The sequence below is a fragment of the Falco naumanni genome, chromosome 14 (assembly GCF_017639655.2).
Source record: "Falco naumanni isolate bFalNau1 chromosome 14, bFalNau1.pat, whole genome shotgun sequence".
In the NCBI taxonomy this organism is placed as follows: domain Eukaryota; kingdom Metazoa; phylum Chordata; class Aves; order Falconiformes; family Falconidae; genus Falco; species Falco naumanni.
This window is the reverse complement of record NC_054067.1, coordinates 4,073,465-4,100,102: the sequence shown is the minus strand read 5'-3', so window position 1 is coordinate 4,100,102 and position 26,638 is coordinate 4,073,465. Positions and strand designations below refer to the sequence as shown.

The following is a 26,638-nucleotide window of genomic DNA, read 5'->3' as shown; positions in this document are numbered from 1 at the left end:
AGCACCGCTGTGCGTGGTGCTCAGCAAAGGCGGCCCGTTATCTCCGCAGAGGTGCTGCTCTGGTGTGCCGTAGGAGGCAAATAAGCATCTGCCCAGGCCTAACGGCAGGGCGAGTCAGGGATTCACATCCTGGTGGAGAGAGCAGGGAATGGGAACACAGCAGTCAGGATAAAAACTGAGCTTCAATAAAATAAAGAGCATTTTAAGTAAATACTATAAATAGCTCTGCCTGGGGGCTCCGGCTGGAGAGTGGTCTGAATCACACCATAAAACCTAGCAGGACCCCGAGACACCGCTGCTGGGCAGCCAGGGACAGGGCGAGCCCCCAGCCCTGGGGCTTGGCCTTCCTCAGGGTGAGGGACAGCAAGGAAGGCTACAAACAGTGGAGAGCACAGCGAGCTGGGAACTCGTGGGGGGAAAGTAGGGAGCAGTTGGGAAGTAAAAGGTAGGTGTGGGGGGAGAACTGTTCAGTGAAGAGCTGAGATACATTTTTCTTCTTGAGCAAGCTGAAAAATGTCATTTGGGGTCATCCCAGAATGATTTCTTTTATCTGAAACCAACTGTTTCATCTCAGAAATTACTGAACACATTTATTTTTTTGTTAAACTTTTATTTAAGTCACTTCACATTAAAAAATAAAGGAAGGTTGAAATGAAACATTGTCTAACTACTTCCCTGTCTTAATTTTTGGGAACCAAAACTCTTTGCTGAAGGTGGCCCAAGTGCATACATAAATGCAGTCCCTCACAAAAAAAAAAAAAAAATAATTTTTCCACAAGTTTTCATTAATTGTTAAAAAATACTGCCCAGCAGTACAATGATGACCTGGTAACATTTGATCTTAAATTCCTGTATCTGTCTGAAAAGTAAATCCTCTTATCTCAAACATTATCATCACATTTACCACCTATGTAAGAGAAAACCCAGCAGAGCTAGCTTTGCTTTCAGTGCATGGCAAGACGTACAAAAGGAGAAAGAGCCCACAGAGCAGCAGGCGCCCGGCCCTGCCCGGGCCCTCGTGCAGCAAGCGCCTTTCAAGCCGCTCCTGCCTTGGCTTCACCTAGGATTGCCTGGAAGCCAGAAGCCTCTGTACATCAGCACAGCCAGTCGTGGTTCCCAGGTTGGATCAGCTCCTGCTGCTGGGCAAATCCTGCCTGTTCCAACTACTTCCAACAATTAATAAATGCAGAGGTACAGACATTCTGCTTGGTCTCAGCATGCCTGAGCTCCCACAGCTACCAGCACTGGACTGCGACACCCTCAGGGCAATGCTGAGAGCATCAGAGCTCTATTTCCAGCTGGACCAGCACTGGTGTTCAAGGGCCCCTGTCTCCACAGCATGGGGACAAACTGGGAATGTCTTGAGCTGGGTCAAAACACCAAATATCGAGGCCTAAAAATCAGTTTTATACACTCCACCCTGACTTCCTTCTTTGTCAGGCTGTACACAACAAAGAATTGCTGGTCAAGCTCCCACTGCCTCGCTGATGCTGGGGACGACCCTTACACAGATGCTGAAATGTGGCAGCAGCGCTGGGAGCTGAAGGCCAGGGCTGCAGGGCTCAAAGGACACAGCCAAGGGACCCCCGCTCTGGCTTGGAGGTGAGATGGCTTTGTGCCCTTGATGAGCTCAGGCAAGCACTGGGGCAGGGAGGCAGAAGCCTCCGGTCTCCTGCCAGCTGCCTGCATTCGCAGAGGGGAAAGCAGCCTGGCCGTGCTGGGTGCCACCTCTAAGAGGCATCTTCTTCAGGCTAAACACCGACCTAAATCAATCAGCTGGCCAAGCCAACCCCTCCTTACTGCACCCATCTCATACAGAACAGCTCCTGGAGAAAAGTCTGTCTGAAACAGGGGTCATACAACATGACCTATGCTGCTGTGCCTCAGCGTGCTCTCCTGCACACGCAGTGTGGGGCTTTAACGGTGCTGGAATGCCAGTATGGTGCTTTCCACCTGTACGGTGAAGGTGTGTCAACAGGGTACAGTCACCCATCATGCCACACTGCTGAGAAGCAGCTACCACAGCATCAAATATTATGTGAGGAGAAGCAAAGCAAACAGGTCTGTGTGCAGGGCTCAGACTGAGCTGCAGTTCCCTGTGTGGCTTGCCCAAGCTTCGGTCTGTATGAGAAAGTTCACACTTTTTTTTTTTTAAACAAAAAGTTTACAGACATATCTGTGAGTAAGAAACTATGAAGCTATAAGTTTACAGAGAAGAATTACACTTGCCTGTGGGGCTGTCAACCACATGTAGTTCACATCTGACAAATGCTCTGCGTGCCAAATGGCTTGAGCCCAAGCTATTTAAAAAGAGAGCTGGATTTAGGTACTTGGTACATGCAACTACGCTGATGGCAGTATAATACCATTCATAGCCTTACATTCCATCTTCAACATGTCACACAAAGCACTTTCCCACCACAGCAATGATCCTTTTGGAGTACTGAGGAGACTTCAAAACCATTTGTGAAAACTATCTCTATTGAGGGCCATTTTATAAATTATAAAAATTACACAAAATGGCTGATGTGGTTATGAGGTACACAGAAATCCAAATTTCCTGACTCTAAAAAAGGCAGAATAGTCATCCTTTAGCTTCACTTTCAAGACCAGAATTTGCAACCATATAAAATCCATTTCCAAGTCATCTAACAAGTGAGCGAGCCTCTTACACTGCCAGGATCACTGCACAGCTTGACAACGCAGAAATGTCTGCTGTGAGGAAACTCTGCCATCAGGCTATATGCAAAAATGAAAAGAAAGTTTGTACCGGAACCCTGCTTCGAAGGAAATAGAAACAATGTCTGTCCTCCATTATACCCAAGCTACACTTCATCAAAGATATCAGCTCTGTCAGCAAAAAAACAATGCAAAATTTTGAGAGTGAAGCATGGTACCTGCCAGGGCACAGCTTCTTTGGTTTACAACCCATCATAATTGAGAGTGAATTTTTTCCTCTTTCAATCTGGTGCTACACATCACATCCAATGAAGCACAAGGAGTGTTGTACAATTTTTAGCATCATGTGGATTAAACAAAGCCTCTTTAGCAAGGAGGCTCCCATTACTCAATTTGTCCTCTGAGCAAAACCATAGTGGAATTGTGAAGCGCCCTTCCCTTAGCCAGAGATACTAGTTTGCCAGTCATCATCAGCCTGAGGTGAACAGAAGAATAAAAAAGTCAATCTGAGAGCCTTTCTGCAGGCAATGCTCTTATTTGCTGTGGTGTTCAAATCAGCACTGCAAGATCTGTCCTTCTATTTTAACGTTCTGCCCTGGCATGCCTGGTCTTAAGGCTACGACCTATGACTGAACTCCTTGAATAATGACATTTTCACCAAGGAACAGAAACATCTGATCTGTTGCGATAACAATGAAACTCATCAAGAATTTTATATCCCTATATGGGGAAAAAAAATCCAATCAAAGCTTAAAAAAATCTCCCTCCCAAATACAGCCTGACAGTGAACAAGGACTGAAACATGCAAATCCACCTTGTGCTTGCCACGCCACCAACCTGCTGGTACATGACCATGGAGATGCAGCCGTTCCTGCCTGTCTCCCGTCCCACTGCTGAGAACAGATGATGGTGTGCTGGGAACCTGTGAGAACAGTCACACGTGCTTCCAGCTCATGTGCCGAAAGCTCCTGAAAGATGCTGCTGGAGAATACAGTCGTATCTCAATTAGCTTATCTGCTAATGCTTAGTTTGGCCCCTCTTCTACTGTATTTGCTGTATCATGAACATATATATGTGTATAACTATGCATTTTCCCCTCTTTAAAAGCCTCTCTCCCTGTTATCATGGATAATGGGGAGAGTTAGAGGGCTTTTTCTTTTTAAAGTGATTATGATTATGCGCAACCTTTGCTCCCAAGTCATTCACACAGAAAGCACAGACAAGTCCCCCTGCTGTGAGGTGACAGCTCTGTCTGGCTCTGCGGGGCTTTGGTATTCATAGCTCCACGAGGTCATCGCTGGAAAAAACCTTGACGGTGATGTGACCTGGCACCTCGGTTGCTTCTCGGCTGCCTCTCCCTTGGAGCTGCAGAGTCTGCTGTTCTCTGGGGTCACTGGGTGAAGCTGCCAGCACCGCCTGTCCAAGGAACTGGTCACACAAGATGTTGCTGTTCCAGACCTAGAAACAAGGAAACAGAAATAAACCCAGCTGAAGCAGTGCTTCTTTCACACTGCACCTGAAAGGGTTGTGCTGGAGGAGGGACATCCTCATTAACCAAAAAAAAAAGCAGTGAGGAGGGGGCAAACATCTAAATTTAGCTAACTGTCTAGAAAGATGTGGGAGATTCTGGATTTGCATGCTCATTTACATATGCTATGCAAATAAGGAGCTAAATACAGCTTTTTGCTTTCTAGGTCACAGCCTGCCTAGAAGAGGAATAAAAATTACCTGTTTGAGCTCATCAACAGTAAAAATCTACATGCAATCAAAAGTGTCTGTGCCACTGACTGTTTGTGCTCACCTCTGCAGTGTCTTCAGTGCTTTTCCTCTGACTGTGTTAGAGCCAGGCCCGCACTGCTAGACCAAGGGACAGCAGTAGGTTTGGAGTCCTTGGACATGTCCTTTGTCACTACTCAGGATGCGCTTGGGCATATAGCAAGCAGCAACTGAAAAGATGTTAGCAGTGGGCTTTGCGGCTAGTCTCATATGCCAGTCTTTGGTCTGTCAAGTTCATTAGTATCTAATTTTCAGTTATCCTGGAAAAGTCAAAGTGTTCGAGCTGCAGCGCAGGGAGATGGAGTGAGGTCCCATGTGCAAAGCAAATCTTTACTAAGGATTAAGCAATCCTGCACATGCCAAGAACACAGACCATGTTCCATCAGCTATTGTACCAGTTCCCTCTAATCTATAACTGCAGTCTGTGGGTTGGGGGATAACACCGTTATCATCCTCCTCCTATTTATAATATTTGTAGAATATACCTATTAGTTCCAAAGGGTACTATGGCACAGGGGTACTATGCACCAGTATTGCATCAGGCAGTGGAAAGCCAGAAATGTATCTCTTCTTGCAATACAGTGCTATAAAGCTATTTCAATTTCTGGCACTTACAAGGACAGTGAATTGATTCACAGATTCACTGTATGATCTCCCCACACTGATGAAAGACAATATAGTCCTTAGAATTTCTCTAATACTGAACAACTGCGTGTATCAAACTGAAACGCTGGTCTACTCTCCCTACGTTTTCCTGGACCGCCTCATCTAAATACCAAGCTCTAAATACCTCCAGTTAGTGCTCAGGTAACAGTGTGGTCTAGTTCCCACAGGACTAGAATTCAAGGTAAAAAACTTCTTAATAGCAACCTTAGCTTTGGTTTTATTTCAAACACTGCCTCTGGACAACACTCGACTTTTCTTTGTCTCTGTTTTGTCAGGTACCACATGAGACAAAACATAATTCTGTAGATTCCTTCCAATCCTTGGAATGAAATATGCCTTCCGATTCCTAGGTATCAGCAGTTGCTGTTTTATGGAAGAGACCTAAACTAGAGACTCAGCAGAGCAGCTGAATAGCTCCGGGCATAGCCCAGTAAGGGGAGCGGAGGTTCTCACATTCCACGCTGGGTATCAGTCATACGAAGGAATAGTTGGCACACATCAAGCACAGTGATGCTGCTGTGCTCCCCTACCGGCCTATAGCAGCCCACCCCACGTGGCTTGTCTCACCTGGACAATGATAGGGCTGTCTATGTTCTTTCTGTAGAAGATCACTTGTGTGTCGAAGATGGGACTGGTCGTATCATGTTGCACAGGGGAGCGCATGCTTTGGTTCTCACACTTGATAAGCACATAGGGATCCGCTCCTAAAACACAACCAGCAGCACAGCTCTTAGAACACAAAATGGCAGCTGAGACCTGCCCAGAAACCCAGTAGAAGCAACCCCCTCCTGTGCACGGCAGCACCACTCTTACTGAGCACAGGAACAGGGCAGAGAACATGTCACATCCACTGCCAGCTGCCCATCACCAGCAGAGATCAAATACCTCAACCTTGGTACAGCTGGATGCTCAGAGCTGGAAACCAAGCACCATGTGCTGTGGAAGCAGCTCACTCCTAGACTGGGACTGCAGTCTTTCCACATTCCCTTGCTGTGTATCCTCCTGGCTCATCTAACAGAAGGTCTTCAAAGTGACTCTTTAAGCTCCCCGACACTGCTCTAGATGTGAGAGCCAAAACACACCTGTGCCTGTGCAATCTGATACGTAGTTCTTGGTGCCTGGGTCAAAAAAACCCCGAAGGTAAAGACTGTTCATCATCCATAATTCCTACAGAGAGCAACAACCAGAACTGCCCAGAACTGCTCTTAGATCACTGAACGCACATCTCAGTGCCCACCTTTACACTGCCTAGGTTGAAAGTGCTGTTTACTGCATTCTGATACAAGTATTAGTGTTAGGAGGTAGTTTTCAAGAAGCAGTTTCTCTTCCAGAAAGTAAAATACTGTCAAAATGCAAAAATATTTTTCAGGAGTGCACTGGTTGCAACAAAGTTTTCTGTGAGCAACTGTCAAAGAAAATCCTCCCCAGTTTTCATTTCATTCTCATGAACCTGAGACAATGTCTTTGGTTTTATCATTTTGATCCATGTAATTTTAAAGTTTATGTTACCACATGTGTATATCTATTATAAACAGCTTTGGTTTTACACTGAACATTTTTACTTTGTTACAAATGTTGCTATTTTCTTTCCATTCCAACAGGGAGCAAGGGCCGATTTGGAAATACCTGCCTTTATCCTCAAATAGAACAGACTGTTTGACTTATTAACATATAATTAAACAAAAGCACTACCTTTTTTTTTTTTTTGTATTTCAACACAACTGTTTCTGTCCATTCTCATCATTAATGACAGCGTACTTGTTTTTGCACACCTTGCTACTTTTAAGATAGGGATTTTAAATAAACCCACTGAATATGTGCAAGTCAGACTCGTGATCATTTCTTACGCACATTTCATCACCACCTACTTGCAAATGGAATGACAGCCATAAAGCAGCATCACTTTAAGGCAGCTTTCATTTTTTAAGAATTCATATCCAGGATGATATTCCTCAAACATGTCACTCCTTTATAAGGACAGATACCAACACGTCACGCAAACAAACCATCAAACAGCTACATCCAGAACAGAAGGAGCTACTTCCACTTAGGAGAAAGAAACAGATTTTTCCGTGTGCTACACCATGGTTACACCTGGCCAAACATGCGACAGGCCTGTCACCCTGACAGCATCTCACACTTTCTATAGCAGGTAGCAGTGCATTGGCTTTTCTGATAGGCAATTACTTTCTGTGTCACTGGATGTGTGGATTTAGCTCTGGGGCACGGGGCAGCACCATGCTGTGTAATCAGTGATAGAAAAGCTCCCCTCTTTGCAAAAAGATTTGGAAAATGGATCTGAATAAATGGGGTCTTGCATGAAATGGTGTCAACTACTTTGGCCAAAGGCAAAGAGCAAAGCAACATCTGATCATTAACAGTAATTAAGAGATAAAGGGCATAAGAAGGGGTGGGGAAAGGGCACAGAGCTCAGAGGGGTAACAGGCGTATCTGTTGGACCAGGTAGCTGTTAATGAAGGGACCTGCTAAGTGAAAGGGAAAGGAAACCTAACATTTGAAAGAAACAAATTCAAATTCTGAGAAAGAGCTAGAATAAAAAAGAGGGACATGAAAGGCACCTGCACAGCATGACCTCATGATGGCATTGCTGAATGGTCAGTTAGATGAGGAGGCCTGGCTCCAGCTCCAGAACAAAAGAAAGAAATGGGAGAGCTGCACGTGTGGAATGAGACAAGGGTCATTCTCAGCTACAGCTGGCCCAGTTCTTTGCAGCTCTGGGCCTGATTTATTTACAGTACAAAGACAATGCAGAAAGGGCTGCTAATGTGGAAAAGCAACATTCTAGTATTCACCATGAGCTGGGAATGAAAGCAACTGGAGCTGCTACTCTGGCAACTGGAAGTGGAAGGAGGACTGGGTTCAGTTCTCAGGCGCATGTATGGCTCAAGTTATGCCCCGAACAGCACCCTGTGTATAAACACCTGTTCCATCTCAGTCCTATGGCCGTGCTCTTGTGGGCATTAGGAAGTCACACAAAAGAATAGCACAAAGGAAAAAGCTGGAATCTGTAAAAACCAGAAACACTTAGACAGTAATGACATTTCTAAGGCTTAAAGAAACCAATGCACAGCAGTCCAAGGCTAACTTTTTTTTTTCTTTTGAGAATTAGACTAAGAATCTAACATCCATATCCTTCAGCACTGTACTAAAACAAAAGCTTTCTAGAAAACATTCTTGAGAAAATGTTCTCAGAGACATTCCCACTCTTCTTCAGCTAGACCACTCTTAGTGGTATACGAAGGTTATGATAAACTCAGTCACTGGAAAAAGACATGGGCCAAAAAGAGCAGACACAGTGCTGACACACAAGCACTGCCTTGGGAATTAAAACAGGTTGTTTTGCCTTCTGCAGCTGAGCCTTTGCTCATGTGATACCTCTTAACTTCTCTTGCGATACAGAGAATAAATGGGAGTCTTCCCACTGGCATCAGTAAATCCTCCCCACACCTCTGCTCTGTTTTCTCTCCGCTTCCCTTCTCACGCTTTGACTGGGTATTTACCAGCTGCTTTTTGCCCTCTCCTTCCTTCTATTTCTCAGACTGCTCCCAAGGCAACTGCCTTTAAAGGTACCAGATACTCTGCTTACCAGGTATGTCATGTACCAGGGATCACAACGCCTGATTTAGAAAACAAGTGGTGAAAGCCCATTAAACATGCAGATTCAACATGGAATTTCAGTGGGAAAACTTAAAAATGCAAAAGATATTTGTTCTCAAAGATAAGCTCTTGGGAAAAGCATGTGACAGACAGTAGTGTGAGCAATTTTTAAAACAGACTTGGGAACGACAGACAACATCTCCAAGCACACAGCGCTTCCCCATCTTCTTGCAAAACTGCCACTGCACTTGCTTCACACATAGTTGGATCAACTTCAGAACAAGCTAACTTGGAGAGAGGTACTTCCAAGAGAAGCAGCCTGTATGCATTCAGAATTGAACCTGGGCAGTGAGGTTCACCCACCATTCTTGACAACAGCAAAGCACCATTATTTTTTTCCAGACAAGACAATGGATCAAAGACAGCAGCAAGGAGGAGCTTTCTAATAAGCATTTAAAATGGAGATTAAACAAACTTCTTCTGGCAGGCAGCAGGATTTTGATGACAACAAGCTCATGAACCAGGCCAAGTGTGCACTTGCTGTGCAGTCTTCATTCTCTTCCAGTGTTGCTGAAGTAGTTGCTCAGAAATTTGTGCTAAGCACAACTCTTGGATGACAGCGATAGGCTTATGTGAAGAATGGTGCATTCAAGTCTAAAATCTCTCTATCCTAGTTATAAATAAATAAATAAATAAAAAGGTATCTCTGTTCAGGCTGCTGAACAACAGCATCCTCCAGTGTCACGAGTATAGAGACATCCTGATGTTTTCAGGAGTTTGTCACAGAGATGTAATGCCGTGCCTCAGTTCTCAGAAGCTTCAGAATGAATCATAACCTCCTTTATCATAAAGCTTTGTCTTCTCTCTGTGCTCAGGGATGATAGCGACAAACCAGGCAGGTGGCTGGACGAGGCAGAATACAGCTGCCAGATGACAGAGACTGAGCATAAGAAAAGAAGCAGCTTGAGAGCTGAGATGCTGCAGATCAGAAGGTGATGAAGTCAGGAAACCCTTGTGAAATGCAGCGGGGCTAATCAGACGCAGCAGCTCACATAGAAACAAGTTGCCAACAACCTCCACACCAGAAAATGAGTAACCTTTGTGTGAGGTCCTCTTAGCAGCAGGCAAACACAACCACTTAATCTACCTATTTTCTACTTGAATAAACGTATTGACTGCGCCTAACCTGAAAGGAAACCTCTACTTGTCACTCCCAATGGCAATTGCTGTGTGGTCTCTTCCCTTATCTCACAGTATTCATTAGACAGGATGCTGCTGCTGACTTTTAAATCTAGTTCACATCAGGAAAGGCTTCCAGAGCAGCACGTAAGGCGGCTATCTCAGTAACTGCCCCTGTGACTTTGAGGTCTACGCTCACTTCTGAGAAAGCTGGTCTTTTTCAAACACCTGGCTGCTATTTCTCCTTGAGTGAGCGAAGCATGGGAGAAGGTCCCGATGTGGAGCCAGAGAATCCAGAAAGGAGATCAGAGCCGACAAGGAGTTGCATTCTTTCGTAGCAGTATTGAGAAGCAATCTTAGACTATGGGATATTTAGTGTCCCTGGAGACATTACTTTCTAGTGTAAATTTACAATCCAGCCAGTGTGCTTCAAGGAATTTCTATATCCACCCTTTTAACCTAACAAAAGAAACCCAAGATGCGAGAAACATGTACCATACCCAGCTTTTTATGTTACCAGAAATGGACTTTAGTACCAATCAAGAACTTTGCTAAATTTCCCAGCAAGGTGCCTTTCGGAGGCAGAGTGCCAGTTACGGATGTTATCCTGGTCATTGCACAGTTTGATTTTATTGTGTAGCACAAATGACAGCAGTGCATATTTGGCTTCATGGGTTTTTCTTATTTACACACTCTCCCTACTTCATTTGTCTGAAGCTGCTGTAAGATATAGCATTCTGCAAGACAATCTATGAATGTACTCTGTGAGTCAGAGATCCTTATAGGAAAAAAAAAAGGCTAATAAAGATTCAAACAGGGATTCACAGCAGTATTCAAGATAATGGGGATGCTACTGAAGTGAAGTAACTCAGGTCTCCTTCAGTGCCCCCTGAGCAGATGTGATTTGGAACTACAGGCTGAAAAGAGACAAAGGCTTCTACTGAAAGCTTTATGTTGGTATAAAAGGAAAATATTTAACTTTTTTTGTGAAGTTTTATTCAAAGTCAAACAATAAGATTCATCTAGGTTTTGTTCTCCTTATATTTTTGATGAATTTAAAAATGGCACATTGTTTCACACAGAGAAACGGAAACACTTCAGAAAAAAATTGACAATGATAGATTGATTATTTTTTTTAACACTTGATGAATTCAGTACTAATTCAAAAATAGTATCACTTGACCCAATTATGTGGGTTTTCAGCAGATAAAATAATCAAGCAGTTTTGCTGTGAGTTCAGTTCCAATAGACATTCTTCCCACAATAGGCTACCCTTTTCCATTCTGTCAGGGTAATCATCAGCCCAACACTGGCTGCTGAAATCAAAGTGGAAAAAGATGCTTCAACTCAACCTGACCATGCGTGGTAGTACTGAGTCCTAAAGGTATTTGAGCTATGCTGTAGTTAGAGTATCTATTACACATCGGTTGTAAGTCCTGTTTGTGTATTCCTGAGGGTGTGTGTCACCAAATCCCATGATGCTCTCTGAGCTGAAGCCTGGTCTTTAGCATCTGCAGGCGATTGTTTTTTAATGACCTTGTCAAGGCTGTAACTGTGCTAAGGATTGTGAAATGCTAAGGGTGGAGAATCAGCGTTTATTGCTTTACTGTAGGGAATTTTGGCAAAACTGTTTAAGGAATTTTGAAAGCAAAGGAAAAAAAAATAAAAAAAGAAACACCACCCTTAAAAATTAAAATGTCCACAGGGCAAGGACAAGAACATACCACTTCTTTTCAATGCACTGCTCTACTATTCTTGTCACATATAGCCCCATCAGTCTCACCCATCCATCCTGCCTTGCTGAGCACGTGGAGCCATACTGCTTGTCTGACTGAGGTGTTTGTGGTTCCTGTTTTTCAAGAAAAAGTAGCAAGAAAAATGAACGGAATCAGTTTTCTGTATCTCTTCCCTCCAGCATTCCTGCCCCCTGCAGAGACAACCAGACTTAACAAAAAGTGGTTTTCGCGGTGAAAAGTACATTCAGTCACCACTCAGTGGGTGCCAGGAGTAACTATGAAAAGGGGACTGGAATAGAACTGTAGCCAGCTGGTAAGAGAAATTTTACAGCTGCTTTGTGAGACTGAAGATGAACTGTACTACAGGTCTAAGTCTAATGCCTTCTCTACCACAAGAAGTTAATGCAACCGAGCTCCACATCTTAATCTGAAGAGTTATTTGGAGCAAACACAGCAGATGTTTCAGGAACCTCTTTAGCATCCTGTTCCAATTGCAGTATCAATGTAATATCTTTGTTCTTTTCCTTTCTCCTTACCGACCACTCAGTACTGGATGTGTCTACCTTTTACTGGTGTACTGGTCATGGAAAATGAAGGCCGACAGACTGACAGTGGAAGCAGAAAATGAGGAAGCAAAGACAACTGGACAAGTCTCCTAATTAACTGTCAAGATCAGGTGCCAGAAAGACATTTTAGTGTCCTTCAGGACACTTCCATTGACATGTAGATACACAGTTCTGTACAAGTCATTTAACCTCTCCCTGTCCTGGTTTACCCAGCTGAAAATGGTTGTTTGAAAACCATAATTTCCTCTCTCAAGTGCTATTAAGATTGTGGTAACGAATAGCAAAGTGCTCTGAAGGCCACGAATGACATTGCTGAGGTAAGTGTAATATACTACATGAGTCTGTGCAAATCAGCTCTCTCTCTCTCTCTGGATATTTTCCATTTAGAAAACACATAACCCTGAAAGGTTAATTTCTTGCTAATCCCCACAAAAAGCTTCTCAGGAGGGTCTGGCTACTATTGCCCTTCTCGGCCAGCATAGATGACACATAAATCTTGCCATTTTGCATCATCTTATTCATCTGATCTCTCCTTTTCAGCAGATTTTATGAGCTGCAAAAATCTTCAGTTTGTTTGGATAATTTCTGACTGCTTACATATCAACGCAGATCATCTTTAGAGGACTGAAGAAGCCCCTTCCACTCTTCCAGGCTCGCTTTGCACTTACCACCCGATCTGTCTTGCTTCTGTAAACCCTCTGCAGAGTGAATTTTGATTTGGGTGACTCTGCGTGGATAGCCGCAAAGAAGACTCCAACATGTCATTTTAGGCTTATCTGCCTTCAGCTCCCTGGAAAATCATGGGAAAAGCAACTGAAGAAACAAATGTCAAGCAATCAATGGTTGTGGAAATACAGCATTTTCAGAACATGAGATTTGTGCTCTCCCTCATCTACCACTTTGGACCTTTGTGGCACAGAAATGACAGACTTAAGAAATAAAAGCAAAGCAAAGCAAATTTGGGTAATCTTTCACATGGCTGCAAAAGTGGTGGGAAAAAAAATGTGAATCATGGAAAACAGTATCAAAGCAAGAAAAAAGTTCAGTGGGCCTGATTTCACAAAATAGTACCTCTGCCCTTGCAGCCAACCACTGGTTTCAAAGGAGATGGTCAAACAAAGAAACAATGACAGCTGCAACTGCGAGCACCAGTGCTCAGTGTTCCACAACCTAGAAGTGGAGGCAATTACAAAAGCCAAACTAAAAGGTCAAAAGACCCAAATTGAATTGTCCACTAGATTCCTAAGTGAAAATATCCTGACCATGCACAAACCCCAGTAAGCCATCTGGAGGTTCTTGGAGGTGACCCTGACCATCTCAAGGGCCTGGTTCTGGAGCAATATGAGCTCGTGAGTCAGGGATACTTGAGGGCAACCAGGCAACCATTTCCAAGGAGGTGCAGCCAATGTGGACAAGGAAAGATCTCATGTAGCTGTGAGTGCAGCTTACCTGAGTTTTGATGGCACATCTGTGAAGAGCCTGAGGATGAACTTGGTAACAATGCCAGGATGATACGTAGTCGGGATAAGGATATAGCGGCCTTGCTTAAGGATCCTCTTCAAGAATACAGTGCGTGTGTTGATGTAGAGAGATGTGGCCACTCTCTCCTGCACAGTGAGCTGGTGTAGTCTGTAGCTTCTGTTATCCTCCACCTACAGCCACAGAGCAGTATAGGGATTAAAGCAAGGAGGGATATCAGAGCTAACAGGCAGGATTTTCCCTGCATATCCTCAGCTTTCACAGGCAGAAAAGAAAATGCGCAATAAAAGGCAAATGGTTTTTCACCCACTGAAGCTGTGGCAGAGATAGTCCTAATGGGCAACCCAGTGCTCCAAGTGCTAGCCCACACAGGCTTCCAAGCAGTGCTGTTCTGCATCAGTACAAACACGTATACCCCTGAGTGGAGGTGAAAGTCTGGGAGCAGCACAGACGTGTATCCACTAACAGCGACATAACGTGACTGCACAGTCTGGAATACTTTCAGAGAAGCACGCGCAGTCCAGGGACTCCACCCGCTGAGCTATACTGCCACCTTAGATGAGAATGAGATTCATATGCTTTCTTTCTCTAGCATGTAGAGAGAGCATTCCGGTCTTACATAGCAGGCTCTCAATCCAGATGCACACAGCTGTATTTGCATTGCCCTTTCCTGAATACAAAAGCCACAGAATAACCATTTATGTCTTGTTCTAAGCCTTGAAGCTGTGCTTAACTATTCACATCCTCTTCAGGGAACTGGTATTTGCCACAGCACAGTTAAAATATAAACCTATTTCTTAAGTAGCTCCTGGGAGCAAAGACAGCCCTATGTTTTTTTCTGGTAGTTCTCTTTTGTCTTCAGATAATTTAGGCCATGGTCTTCCAAAGGCCTTTAGTCCTGATATGAGCCTGGTGGGCTAGACCACTTCTGAAACAGAAAAATTATTGAACAGATAAAGCCTTGATACTTTTCCAAAGGTGTGATTTTCTTTTCCAAGCCCTGGTAAATTATGTTGCGTTCTGTAACTACATCTTTCAATATATGTGGTTAACAGGTGATTGTCAAATAAAGATATGTGACGAAGATGTCAGCAGCTCTGACTGTAAGTAAGTAAAAAACTTACTATTTTTTAGGGTGGGACCACAGACTCAGTGTAGTCCCACTAGCTATAGCAACAGATGATAAAATCATCCTGATCCTCAGTGAAGAAGTAGATGCACAGCAGTTTCTCTTGCTTTCCTCCTCCTTTCAGTTTGTGTGTTTTCATTTTTATCAATTTTCCCTAGGAGTGCAATTAAATTACTGATTGGGATCCCTTTGGTTCCTTTTTGAATTTTCTCTCACTTACTCCAGCCTCCAAAAACATTCTTGACCGTTTTTTCTAAGTGGCAAAGGAAAAACTGCAGACTTTTCGAACTCATTCACTTGGCTGTATTTGCTGATGAAATGGAGGCAGGAGCCTCCAGTGAGGAGAAAAAAATCTCTCCATGTTTCAAGCATTAATACTTTTTTTACTTTCTCTTCAAAGCTTGGGGTAGGAAAAGCACTTAAAATTCTTTTGCAATAGGGGAAAATTACTTATGTTCCTTTTGTTCGAAACAGTTTGAATTGAACTAAATTCAATTGAGTTCAACTAGTCTGTCTAATGTCAGCTGTGGTGACTGCGTGCAGTACACACGCAAAGCCCATGTTGAGAGGAGAGCCAGGCCCCACCACGTTAATCATACCTCGATCTGCCCAGATCTCACTGCCAGCACACAGCAGGACTGCTGCACAAACTCTGCACCAGGAGTGCAGATGGCTGCCTACCTTTAATATTTCAAAGCCAATTGGGATGCTATCTCCTTTCCCTTCTTTCTTGTATTTGCGGCGATCCTCCTGTTGTAATGAGATCAACACTTTGTCCTCAGTCTTCTTAACATCAAAGACATACTAGTAGAAGAGAGAAGAGGGTAAGTGGTTAGAAATCCCTTAGGATATTGAGGATAGAGCCATCACCAAGGAAATACATGCATGCATACAAAGGAGGCAAAAGAAAATACATTTGGGGGTGGGAGGAGGAGAGCTATCCACCTAACAGATATTCACAGCTGAAAATTAATGCTAATAATAAGGATCTTTAAACCTTATTTTCTTTTTCAGGTAATTCATACAAAGACAGCGTGAGACAGTAGTACGAAATAACTGCTGAGACAGCAGAAGAGAACATCTACTCTGAAAGCAAAAGACAAAAATAAAGTTTTATTTAGATAAATATAAATTCGGAGTGAGATAAAAAAGGTGGACAGACAAGATGGGATCTTGATAATTTTTGATACTTCTTTTGACTTGAATATCTAAACAGGGCCTGTACATTTCAAACATCTTTATATAAGACCTGCAAATGAAGGAACCTTCCAAATCTTAGTTAAAAAACCCCCAAACCCTACAACTTTTTTCTGCACCTACAATTTCTATTTAATATAAGAGTGACAGGACCACTAATTTTGGACTTCCTCAGTTTTCCTGAAAGTCTTAGGAATACCCAGTCAAAGGGGTGGAGAAGGACACATGCATTTTTAACATGCAAACCTTTTACCCAAACTGTTCAAAGTAAACTTGAATCAACTTGAGTTTAAGACCAATCAAAGGAATCTATTTCAAGCTTAGGCAGCAGTTCCCACCTCAATAAATCAAACTTGAATTGCTTACATTATTAAGTATCAGTACCAGACCAGCTAAGTATGTACCCTTTCAGTAGACAAAAAAGGCCAGATAGGTGTTTCTTTGTACGACAAAGAATTAAATGCTCAAATTTGTTTACTATTAGAGTCCTTTACGTTTTGCTCCTTTCATGCATACAGAGGGCAAATCTGAGTCATCAGAACCAGTGCAGGGGAAGAGGGTGTTATTTATACCAAGTTTAGACAGATGCTCTATTCTTCCATCCTCAAACACCTTTGTGAAGCAAACAAATAAAAGCATAAAACTGCAGTGGTGCACAGCTGGGTACCATGTGCACGTTCTGATTTAAGCTGAAATTCTCTGACAGCATGGAGAGGAATATCATCATTGGTTCAATTTGCCCCTCCCTTTTCCTTCAAGAGCTGCTAAAAAGCAAACCCTCATTAAGCTTTGCTCTAGGTAGATACTGAGATTGCCTTGGTTACTGTGGTGGAACGATCCACTGTAATGACTTCACATCCCTCTGTGGTTAGAGCTATGCAGAATAAGGCACCATCCCATTTCTCATCCCTGACCCTGGGCTGTCTCAGGCAGTGTCACACCCACATGGAGGAAACACCAACCTCTAGCAGAGTTGGCTGAAGCACAGCAGTACTAGAAAGAAAATCAATACCTTCCCAAGCCTCTGGGCTTCATTAGTTGTTCACAGTATTTACAGTCCAAATTAGCCTCCTACAGAACTACTGCTTGGTAGGCTGGGCTGGCTCGTTTTTGGCAGAAATTCTATGCTGCTTTGTACTCTTATTTGTGTGCTATATCAACATTGCAGCAGAGAAAGCACAGGACCCTGCAGAGAGTCCTAGGGATTGTAAAGAGCCTCTGCAAAAAGAATCTAAAAAGCAAGATATAAACATGCAGCAACACCTAGTAAGGCACATTTTAATTCTTGTCCCTGTTGAACCATACACAGTGTTACCTTGTCAGATAGCCTAGAGTGTTCCACGGCAAATAGAAGCGTGGAAAGGGACCTGTGAGAGTGCGAGATAGCTCTCTTGGACTGATGAGAGGTGTGCAACTGTGATGATCTTTAATCAGATGACATTTCAGATGTCCTAATGGGTAACAATCTGAAAATCAGCAGGTGGCTATAGGAATACATTTTACTTGGCTTAAATCCCCTTATCTAAAGGGACTGGAAGTGTCACAATCCCTCTCTGTACAGAGGCCTCAGTGCAGGCATTTCACTCAGGGACAACAGGCAGAGATTATCTCTAGATTACAGCAGTATGTGCTACAGTAATTTATGACAGCCCTAAGATAACATAAATGCGTTCCAGCACTGCTATTAAGAGCCTTTTAATCAACTACCCTACAGATAACACTGGAATAAAAAGAACGCATTCAACTGTAATGTGTATGTTTTGCTCTCTGTGGCAGCTAAACACTTACATACGAGACCCAGACAAGTGCTTGGAATATATCCAGAATCATACAGGGGAATATCAGAATAAAATCACCCTCTGGAAATGAGGCACTGACAGAAGACAGAGAGTGAGGAACTGCTTGTTGCACTTCTCCCATATCCTGCTATCAAAATTGAGGGATGCAGATGGAAGTGCAGAGAAGCAGACACAGGAACATCTTTAATTAAACTATGTGGTGAATTACAAAAGAACAGAAAGGTCAATTTTCAAAGTAATAACTAAAGCAGTAAATGCCCAGATCTCATTGACAGTAATGGAAGTTTTATGTCTGAATTTGTGCACACCGGGATGAAAACACACAACACTGAGACAGGCAGGAAGGTGAGAAATGGAGTAAGAATGGATGAACAGATAAACTGAATAGCTTGAAAGTTATCGAGTTGGATGAGGCAAGGAAAATTCTGTAACACTAGTGAGAGACCAAGCTTGGGGAAGAGACTAGATACTTTCAGAATCTTAGACTAATGCAAAGGGATACTAACTAAATACAGTGGACCAAATCCTCAGGCTGTTTAAGGGTGTTAAGTGAACGGAGTTCTGTCATTAGAAAACCAGACTTGCTGCCCTTCTACCACTGGGAAACTGAAAGAAGTCCAGGCAGAACTTCACTAATCCTGGTGTGTCTGACTCACCAGCCCCAAACATGATCAGTCCTAGACAAATATCTGAACTCTTCTGAGAGATTTCACAGACATCACTGAAACATGCAGCGAATCAGCATACTCCCAGAGGACAGACCACCAGCAATGAGATTTCTGACAAGTTCTCACTGCCAACTCCCAAACAGGGTGGATACTTCAGAAAGCCTAGCTAAAGTGGATACACTTCAACACCTCACAAAATGCAGGGATTCCCACCTGGGGATTCTGAAGGAAGGTCTCTCTGTTATCAAAGCATCCACCAGAGCGATTTAGCAGGGGCTCTGAATTCCTTGCCCAAGCCCCATGCATCATTTTCTTCTCCCAGGTCTTGTGGAGACTGAAGTAGGAGGTATTCACAATCCGGCAGATGTCCACATCAGTGAAATTCTTACACCAGTCCTCAAATGTCATCCTGTTCCATGGAACACCAGGAAAAGTAATGGTTTATTTTTAAAAAAGTATCCTATGCAATAGTATATTTATAAAATAAAAATACCTATGCAAAGAGCCAAAACAACACACAAAATCTTCCAGTAATTTAAGAGAAGGCTCTTGCTCAACTGTCCAGCGGACAAACTGATTCACTGGAAAGCTCTACATGCGGAAATACCTGGAAGGCACAATCACACTATGACTAAAGGACAGGTTGCATCTACCAAGCTGGATCTGATTTTGCACAGAAGATATATCCTGCAACCAAATCACTATCCACTCCTCATTATCATTGTCCTTGTTGTTACATCTGTCCCTAAGCATGACTCAAACCTCTCTACTCTGAACATAGATTTCATTTAGCACCATCTCAGTGCTATAACCTGGGCCTGCTAAAGCGACAGACTGGATTGCAGAGCAGTTAAAACACATTAATCTCTAACACCTTGGTATCTCTGAACTACCATCATGTCCTGGCTTATTAATGGCCCACAACCGAGCCCCACAGCTGGCTTCCAGTTGCCAGTTCTGACAAAGCCAAGCAAACAGAAGGCTTTTCATGCTAAGCCCTACCAGCACACTTGATTCAATACGGATGATCTACTGAAGAAGATGCCTTGGTGTATCTAAGCTTTAAGTAGAATCAAAATCACTAGAGTTCTAGAGAATCTGTAGAGAACTAACGTTTCTTGTGCCCATGGTGGAAAGCACTGACAAATATCAAAATTCTTTGGCTGCAACTGTATTTACAGATACCTCAGCCATGGTTGACCTAGAAATGCTACAGACAGGCACAGTAGTCAGTAAACAGGATTGACAGTGTGTTCAATATTTGGCATTCTGTGATGTAAACCAGCACATGTGTTGTCTTGGATTCTGAGTGAATTTCCTAAATATAGATAATAGGGTTTGAGGATATTTGAAACTTATATTTACTAAGAGCTACTAATTTTGTTCTACTAGTTTTTAATCCATTTTTTCTGTTCTTCTCTGTCATCCCTTGGGCGTTTAAAAGAAACAGACCTTGTGCCAGGACTGCATAATCTTATCCATTTGGGGAGTTGTTTTCAAAGTTGTTAAACGGCAGAATTCGTGGCAATTACTCAGTGTAGCTAGTATCTCCAAACCCTTCACGTGGTTCCCACTCACCAGAACTCTCCATCATTTTCAAGAGTGAGTCCCAAGCTCTTACGTTCTGAACTGCTGACTTTCTTCCATTCCTCAGAACTAAAAGGGCGTGGGGAAACAAGAAAGATCATTAATAACTTAAATTAAATACTCTCCCCTTGGAAAAAAAAAACTTGCAAGCAAAATTCTTCCATGGTCCCTTGTTATAAAGGTAACACTGGAGTACTGAAAGGATAGATGATATTCAGGAAGAAAATGTGGGGCTTACAGGAGGAGTTTTAAAACATTAATTGATTTGAAAGCTACTAAAAAAGAGAGAGATGAATGGGCAATTGGCACAACTAGAGCAGAACCTTATTGATTTCCTTTGTCACACCCTCCCTTAAACAGCTGGTTTGGAAGGTCATATGAGATTGACTGCATTCCCTGAAGGCCCTTCAAAAGAAACCTGGTTTTCCTCCTCAGGAGCTTTATTGAACACTTCACTTAGACCAGAGTATTCTGTCTTTCAATCTCTTTAAATAAAACAGGCCTGAGGTCTGAGATTTCCCTAGAGAGCCTTTGAGCAGAAACTGTTGCTGCAGGAGCCTAGTGTCCAGTTTCCACAGTAACACTACATCGCATAGACACTTCATGGCCTGCATTAGCATATAACTTACCTGCTCCTGCTCCGTGCTCTGCATTGCTCCCTGGAGGCACCTGCCTCTTTCCACTGACTGCAGGGGAGCACAGTGTTCTAAATGCAAGCAGGCTGATGCTTAAAGCAGACAACATGATAGAAGACAGCATAAGCCCCTTCCCTAATGTGTTACATTAGATAGAGCCACAATTCCTTTCCAAAAGTACTTAAGAGGATAAAGTTGAAGGCGGTTGGCAAGAGGGAAGAGAGGTTGCTTGCCATAACAGACAATCTCTTAACCTATTTGGAAATTCTTAATTTAATTCTGTTAGGCCAAAACCCATGGGCCAACCTCAGAGCCCTCAGTGCTTCTACCAGAATGAGTGGCAGCTGTGCCATGACAAGAACTAGTGGAGAACCACAAACAGCTGAAGTTAAACAAGACACTGTAGCTCTTCTGCACTTTCTTCATATTCTACCTGGTCCAAGCCCTTTGAAACCAATACATTTTTGCAAGCTAAAGTATGGAAGATAAGAACTTAATATGCTGCTGTTAAGAACACTGCACCACTAAACGCTAACAGTGGCTGGTAAGCAGTGTTGAACTGTAACATACTAGTTAAACATTTTCCATGTGCAAATTGCCAGTGATGGAATGCAAATGCATCCCCTCCAGCAATCATTTCTGTCTCTGTAGAGGTGCCTGTTAAGCTCATGGCCCACATTAAAATTCATTAGAAAATAATTCAAGAAATCATGAATGTGGCAATTTCACAGCATTTTTCACTGGTCACTTAAATTATCTAAGAATAAAAGACATACTATCCCCAGCAGCTAGGAATTACAGATGAGAAACTGAGTCACAAGCAAACTCAGTGGTGAAGCTGGGAACAAACCTCATGTTCTTGACTCATCACCTTAACTGTAGGCTATTTTCCTACTTTCCAGTGTGCCAGAACAATGACGTACACAGTAGACTAAGGCCCAGGAAGCCATAACCTCCTGGCTCCTCCAGGATGTGCTCATTTGCTCAGAGAATGCTGTACTTGGGAAGAAATGGCACAACAGTTCAGCCACCTCCGAGTATTGCAGACTGACGTTGTGTGTCAACAGTGTTTAACCATGCATCTAACGTCCAGTGGCCCTAATTACGGTTTCATTCCTTTCGACACTGGATTTACAGCACTTACTTGTCACTCCAGGCACCGTTCCACTCCCTTTTTCCCCAGGGATTTCTCAACCTGATCATGAACAGCTTTTCTGCCTTAAAAGAGAATATGAGCCTTTCTCCAAGGCGCAGCTTCCGAACTGCAGTCACTGAGTAGGCATGGCCGATGACAAGACCCATCTCTGTCTCCACTTCACTGGGACCTCCAGAGGAAACCTTTAGCACCACGAATAACATTTGAAAAAAAAAAAAAAAAAAAAAAAAAAAGAAAAAAAAAAGAAAAAAAGAAAAAGTTGCATTATTGAGGGACCTGACAGCTACATGTTCATACATTCCCTTTCCAAGTGGTTTGACTACACAGGAAAACTACTGGGACTCAAAACCAGTAGCTCACTAGTCTGGTCTTTTGCATGACAGTGCCAGACGAGTCCTAGCAGACAGAAGTCCAGAGCATAGCAGAATACTGCCTGCTACAGACAGTCCGTCTCCTCCTGGCCTCAGAGACTTAAAGACTGGGCTGATGGACAACCTTCCAAAATCTTGTCACCTTCACAAAATGGTTCTTCTGAATATTGAGGGTCTTCTGGATATTGATGACTGTGCTTCGACATAGCGTTCTCTGGTGGTGTCCTCAACTGGACACTTTGTAGGGCCTAAGGATTTAGCCAGTGAGTCCCATACCTGTTTCTGTATTGGGGTAAATTTGATACCCAGGAAGAAGTACTGGCAGTGGGTAAAAATAGAGGGCACAGGCAGGAAAACTTCCTAGCCATTTGTCAAACCTGTCCTGTACCTCGCTCATGACCTGGCAGGCCTCTCTTACACGGCAAGTGGCAGATCTGTTGGCTTTTTTAGGAACTGGGTTTGCTTGTCATAAACTTTACGCAAGAAGCCTAGTTTCCAGCAGTGATCAGACAGCAAACTGTCCTGCTGGATGACCCAGGCCTGAGCAGATGCTGATCTAAAAATACATAAAAATTGTCAAGCTCCGAAAAAGACCACCATTTCATTTACTTAATCCAGATCAAAATCTCCTAAGTACATCTAAAACCAGAAAAGCAGTATCATATAAAGATGCTGGAGTTGCTTTGAACGACTGGCCCTTTACAAAGCCAGTACAATGCTACTTCTCAGCAACACATACCAGGCAGGACAGTGGGAAAAGTAAAGCTGTGCCATTGGTACAACCCTTCTACTGAGCCAGAAACAATCAAACTGCTCATGCCTCTGGATTCCTCACACCTCACCAGAGCCAGCACCGGCATCTTTGCACCGAGCCATATTCAGAATCTCACCTATATTGGCCTATAACCCATTTGGCCTTAAGACACTCACTCCCTTGGACAGCAAGGAAGGAAGATATGACTCAGGGCATATCCTCGCATGTAAACTTGTAATAACTTAATTAAGAGCTCAATGATCAAGTGAGCCTTTGCTCCGGTGGAGAGAGATGGACTTACTAGAGTTAGAAAATGCACACAGCACTTTCTCAGATATTTTTACCCATTTCAAAATTTCTCTGGTCTAGACAGACAGGTCTTCTCCTAAGGCAAATGTTGCACTAATACAACAGTGTTCTGTCCCCAAAGATAAGAAATAAGAAAAAAAAAAGGAAAAAAAAAAAGGAAAATATTAGTATGTATCAAATTGGAACTGACAGATGGTCTGGCAACTATGAGACTCACCAAGACCTCTTTGCCTTTCACTGACAACGGCTCCTAAAGAATCAGCTCATGTGTTACACCAAGACTGACTGACATCTCCAATGGGTTTGGGCTTTCTCCAATGAAACACTTTCACTTGCATTTTTCACAACTAAAAAGCAAACAAGAGACCTTGACAGCACCAAGTCTGTAACCTCTCCTGCTGCCTTTACTAACCCCCAGGCTTTTCTTACTGCTAGGATGCCTTTCCCACCTCGTTCTGAAGGTATTTATTTACTTATTTATTTTAGATACTTAAACATGTACTGTCTGTTCAAATTCCTAAATGGTGAAGCTCAGGACTATTTTTTAATCCAAGGAAAATGATGAAGTGTTTGTAAGTCAGCAATGAAGCCACTTGAGTATTAAACACTCTGTATCTAGCAAGCTTTGTTCTAGGTATAATACATCCATCAAAAAGCAGTAAATGCAGACAAGTCAAGCCAACAGGAACAGCTTCTGTGTAAACAATGTTTAGAAGCATCTGCGTTTGACTGGCAGAAATACAGTGCCAGGAAGAAGTGGAAGTGTTACAACTGTCTCATTAATTGCTTTTTAAAAATATAACTCCCTGTACTTCGCCTATCTCCTCACCAGATCCACGTCAAGAAACTGAACTGTCTTAGCCTTTGGGAGCAACTTATCACCCCAGAAACAATGTTTACAACAACAATACACACCAGGAAGTCTGGTCTGCCAGTCTGGTCTGAACAAATCAGATGGAATTATTTCTAAATAAAAATTCAGAGCTTTTGAAAAAGGTAAAACAAACACCGAAGACCTAGAAGAATTTGTTTGAGCCACTGCCTGACGTTGCTGGGAGTGACAGTTCAGGACTTCTGTTCTATCCCAGCTGGGTTCTAAGGTTCAAATTCATCTCTCAGAAGGTACCACATGCTCCTCTTCAGTACCATGGCACCGGTGCAGGGCAGTACATGGCCAGGGGCCAGCTAAACAGATAGTGTTCTCAGGCATCTCCAAACACGGCTGATTTTCTGTTCCAGGTAACTCTGCAACTACCATGACACTTGCAAGAATTTCTGCATGAACAAAAACGTGGGGGCCCACCAGTTCACCGTGGATTTAGCACTTACACTACAGCTATGAAGTAGTTAAGTGCTACAGTAATATGATCTTTGTTTCACAGACAGGGTAATTAAAGCAAAGTGCTTAAGTGATTTAACTAAATTCAGGTAAGATTAGCCTTAGCTAAGGCCTTAAATTGGAAGCAGAGGGCATGGGAATAAGATGCTGAAGTGCACCTAGATGCCAATCCTGCAACCTCTAGAGAACAATCCCTTTCCTGCAGGCTGCACTTTAAAAATCATTTAAAAGCAATCTCCTAGGAAATATTCAGGTGCAATGGCAGTTTGTTAGCCCTCCACGTGCAGTAACAGCTTCAGACAAGGCGAGAATTTCAGTGCTATCCACTCATGGCCTGACATTGCAGACTGACAGGAGGTGAGTTAAGCCTGGCTGTCACTGGTTTCCCTCCTTCGGCGAGGGGCTGTGCAAGGTCTTGTTTGCCTGTGGTTTGTGAAGCTGCAGCTCATCTGCCTTCTAGCACCTCGAATGGAGAGAGGTAAAGCTTCCACAGAAGGCAATCCTGCATCATCCTTGGGGAAGCCATCCCCTCTCTAATACTAAGGGAACTTCAGGGTCATGGCCTCCTCAAGTAGGCACCTGAGCTAGCTGTCTCACATCAGCCAGCGTAGGCAAGTTTTGCTGGCTAGTTCTAATGTGGAGTCTTATTGACAAACAGTAATACCCGAATAACCAGTGAGCTCGGCCTTGCAGCTCAGCTCCACTCCAGTGTCACACTGAGGAGATGACTCCATCACCACAACTAAAGTCAGGAAGTCTCAGCAGCCCAGTGCCAGCAGAACTGTTTTCTGTAAACAGACTTCCCTAAGAAATAAAGAAACTGAACGCTGCCATCTGGTCTGTAAATTAGGGCATTCTAGGTGGATTAACCTCGGGCCAATACACAACTATGACCATTCAGAAAGAATAGCGTTTCAGATCCAAAGTTAAGCGGCAGCACGAATGGCCTTGCGGTTTTGTGATTGTATTTAGTGGCTCATGGAATGCTGTACTTGGCTGACAACACCGCCAGCTTGCTAGCTTTTTCCATATGAAGCTTTTCCAAAGCATACAAATAAAGGACATGCTCAATATACTTATACTAATAATGGTATTTTTTCCAGATTTTTTTTCATTGAAATTAACTTAAAATCCAGCTCTCTATACATACCGCAATATAACAGCTGATCAACCCGCCTCTTTTATGCACTTTCAGCAAGTCTTCAAACAGCTTCATTTGCTCAGAAATAATCTCACCGTATTTGCCCTGTACCAAATCAATAGATTCTGCCACGGCTCCAGTGAAATCCACAATTGCATCTGCAGCACTGCCTCCATCTAGGGCTTCATAAGATCCAGCCAGCCTGGAGGAAACACAGAACATTCTCAGTTATCAAGTGGCTGTTAGAAGTGCTCTAATTTGGCTTGAACGTAGACAATATATTTGTGTCTCACCAAGGAAAAACCAAAACAGGACAAAACAGAACAGCAGATTGCAAATAAACCTTTGCTGGGTTTCTAGGAAAGGAATGTAATAATCCTTAAGGATTTGGCCTGCTGAAGTAGAGTACATTGCACTCATTCCCCTCCTCTGTGCAGATTTAAAGGAGTTTTCAATCTTTTTTAGGTTCTCTGCTAGTAGCAAATCTAAAATCTATGGAAAGTAAGATAGAGTTGAAAGACAAACAAACGGATAGAAGGGACAGTGCTGAGGACTAAAAGGACAATGAACTAGCTCATACTTTGCATAAGCTTTCTCCAGTAACGCACACCAGAATTCATTTTTTACGTTGGAATGGCAGTAGATCAACTTCCCATCCACTGTCGGCAGCAGGTCGTCAATGACCACCTCTGTCCATTCTCCAAAGCACCAGAAACGGAAACGGAAAATCCCAGCATACTTCTCTGGGTTTTTAGGGTCCCATTCTTGTTCGTTAAAGTCTGGAATCACCTGAGAAACCACAGAAGGGAAAGTTCACCAAATGCAGTGTGTTAAGATTCTTTCAGAGGGCAGAC

The 26,638-nt window shown here is 43.1% G+C and overlaps 1 protein-coding gene across 4 annotated transcripts in view; it reads right to left on the bottom strand.

Moving 5' to 3' along the window:
- Positions 1-589: 589 nt before the first annotated feature.
- CAPN6 (calpain 6) overlaps positions 590-26,638 on the bottom strand; it is a 66,575-nt gene continuing 40,526 nt past the window's right edge. For all 4 annotated transcript variants that reach the window (XM_040614414.1, XM_040614411.1, XM_040614412.1 and 1 more), the window contains exons 5-14: positions 26,365-26,573; positions 25,794-25,986; positions 21,859-22,052; positions 20,071-20,148; positions 18,706-18,901; positions 15,510-15,632; positions 13,670-13,872; positions 12,889-13,010; positions 5,689-5,825; positions 590-4,137 (exon numbers count right to left, since the gene is read on the bottom strand). In XM_040614414.1, the coding sequence (XP_040470348.1) occupies positions 3,955-4,137; positions 5,689-5,825; positions 12,889-13,010; positions 13,670-13,872; positions 15,510-15,632; positions 18,706-18,901; positions 20,071-20,148; positions 21,859-22,052; positions 25,794-25,986; positions 26,365-26,573 (1,638 nt within the window). In that variant the 3' untranslated portion in view covers positions 590-3,954. The remainder of the gene's footprint in view (positions 4,138-5,688; positions 5,826-12,888; positions 13,011-13,669; positions 13,873-15,509; positions 15,633-18,705; positions 18,902-20,070; positions 20,149-21,858; positions 22,053-25,793; positions 25,987-26,364; positions 26,574-26,638) is intronic.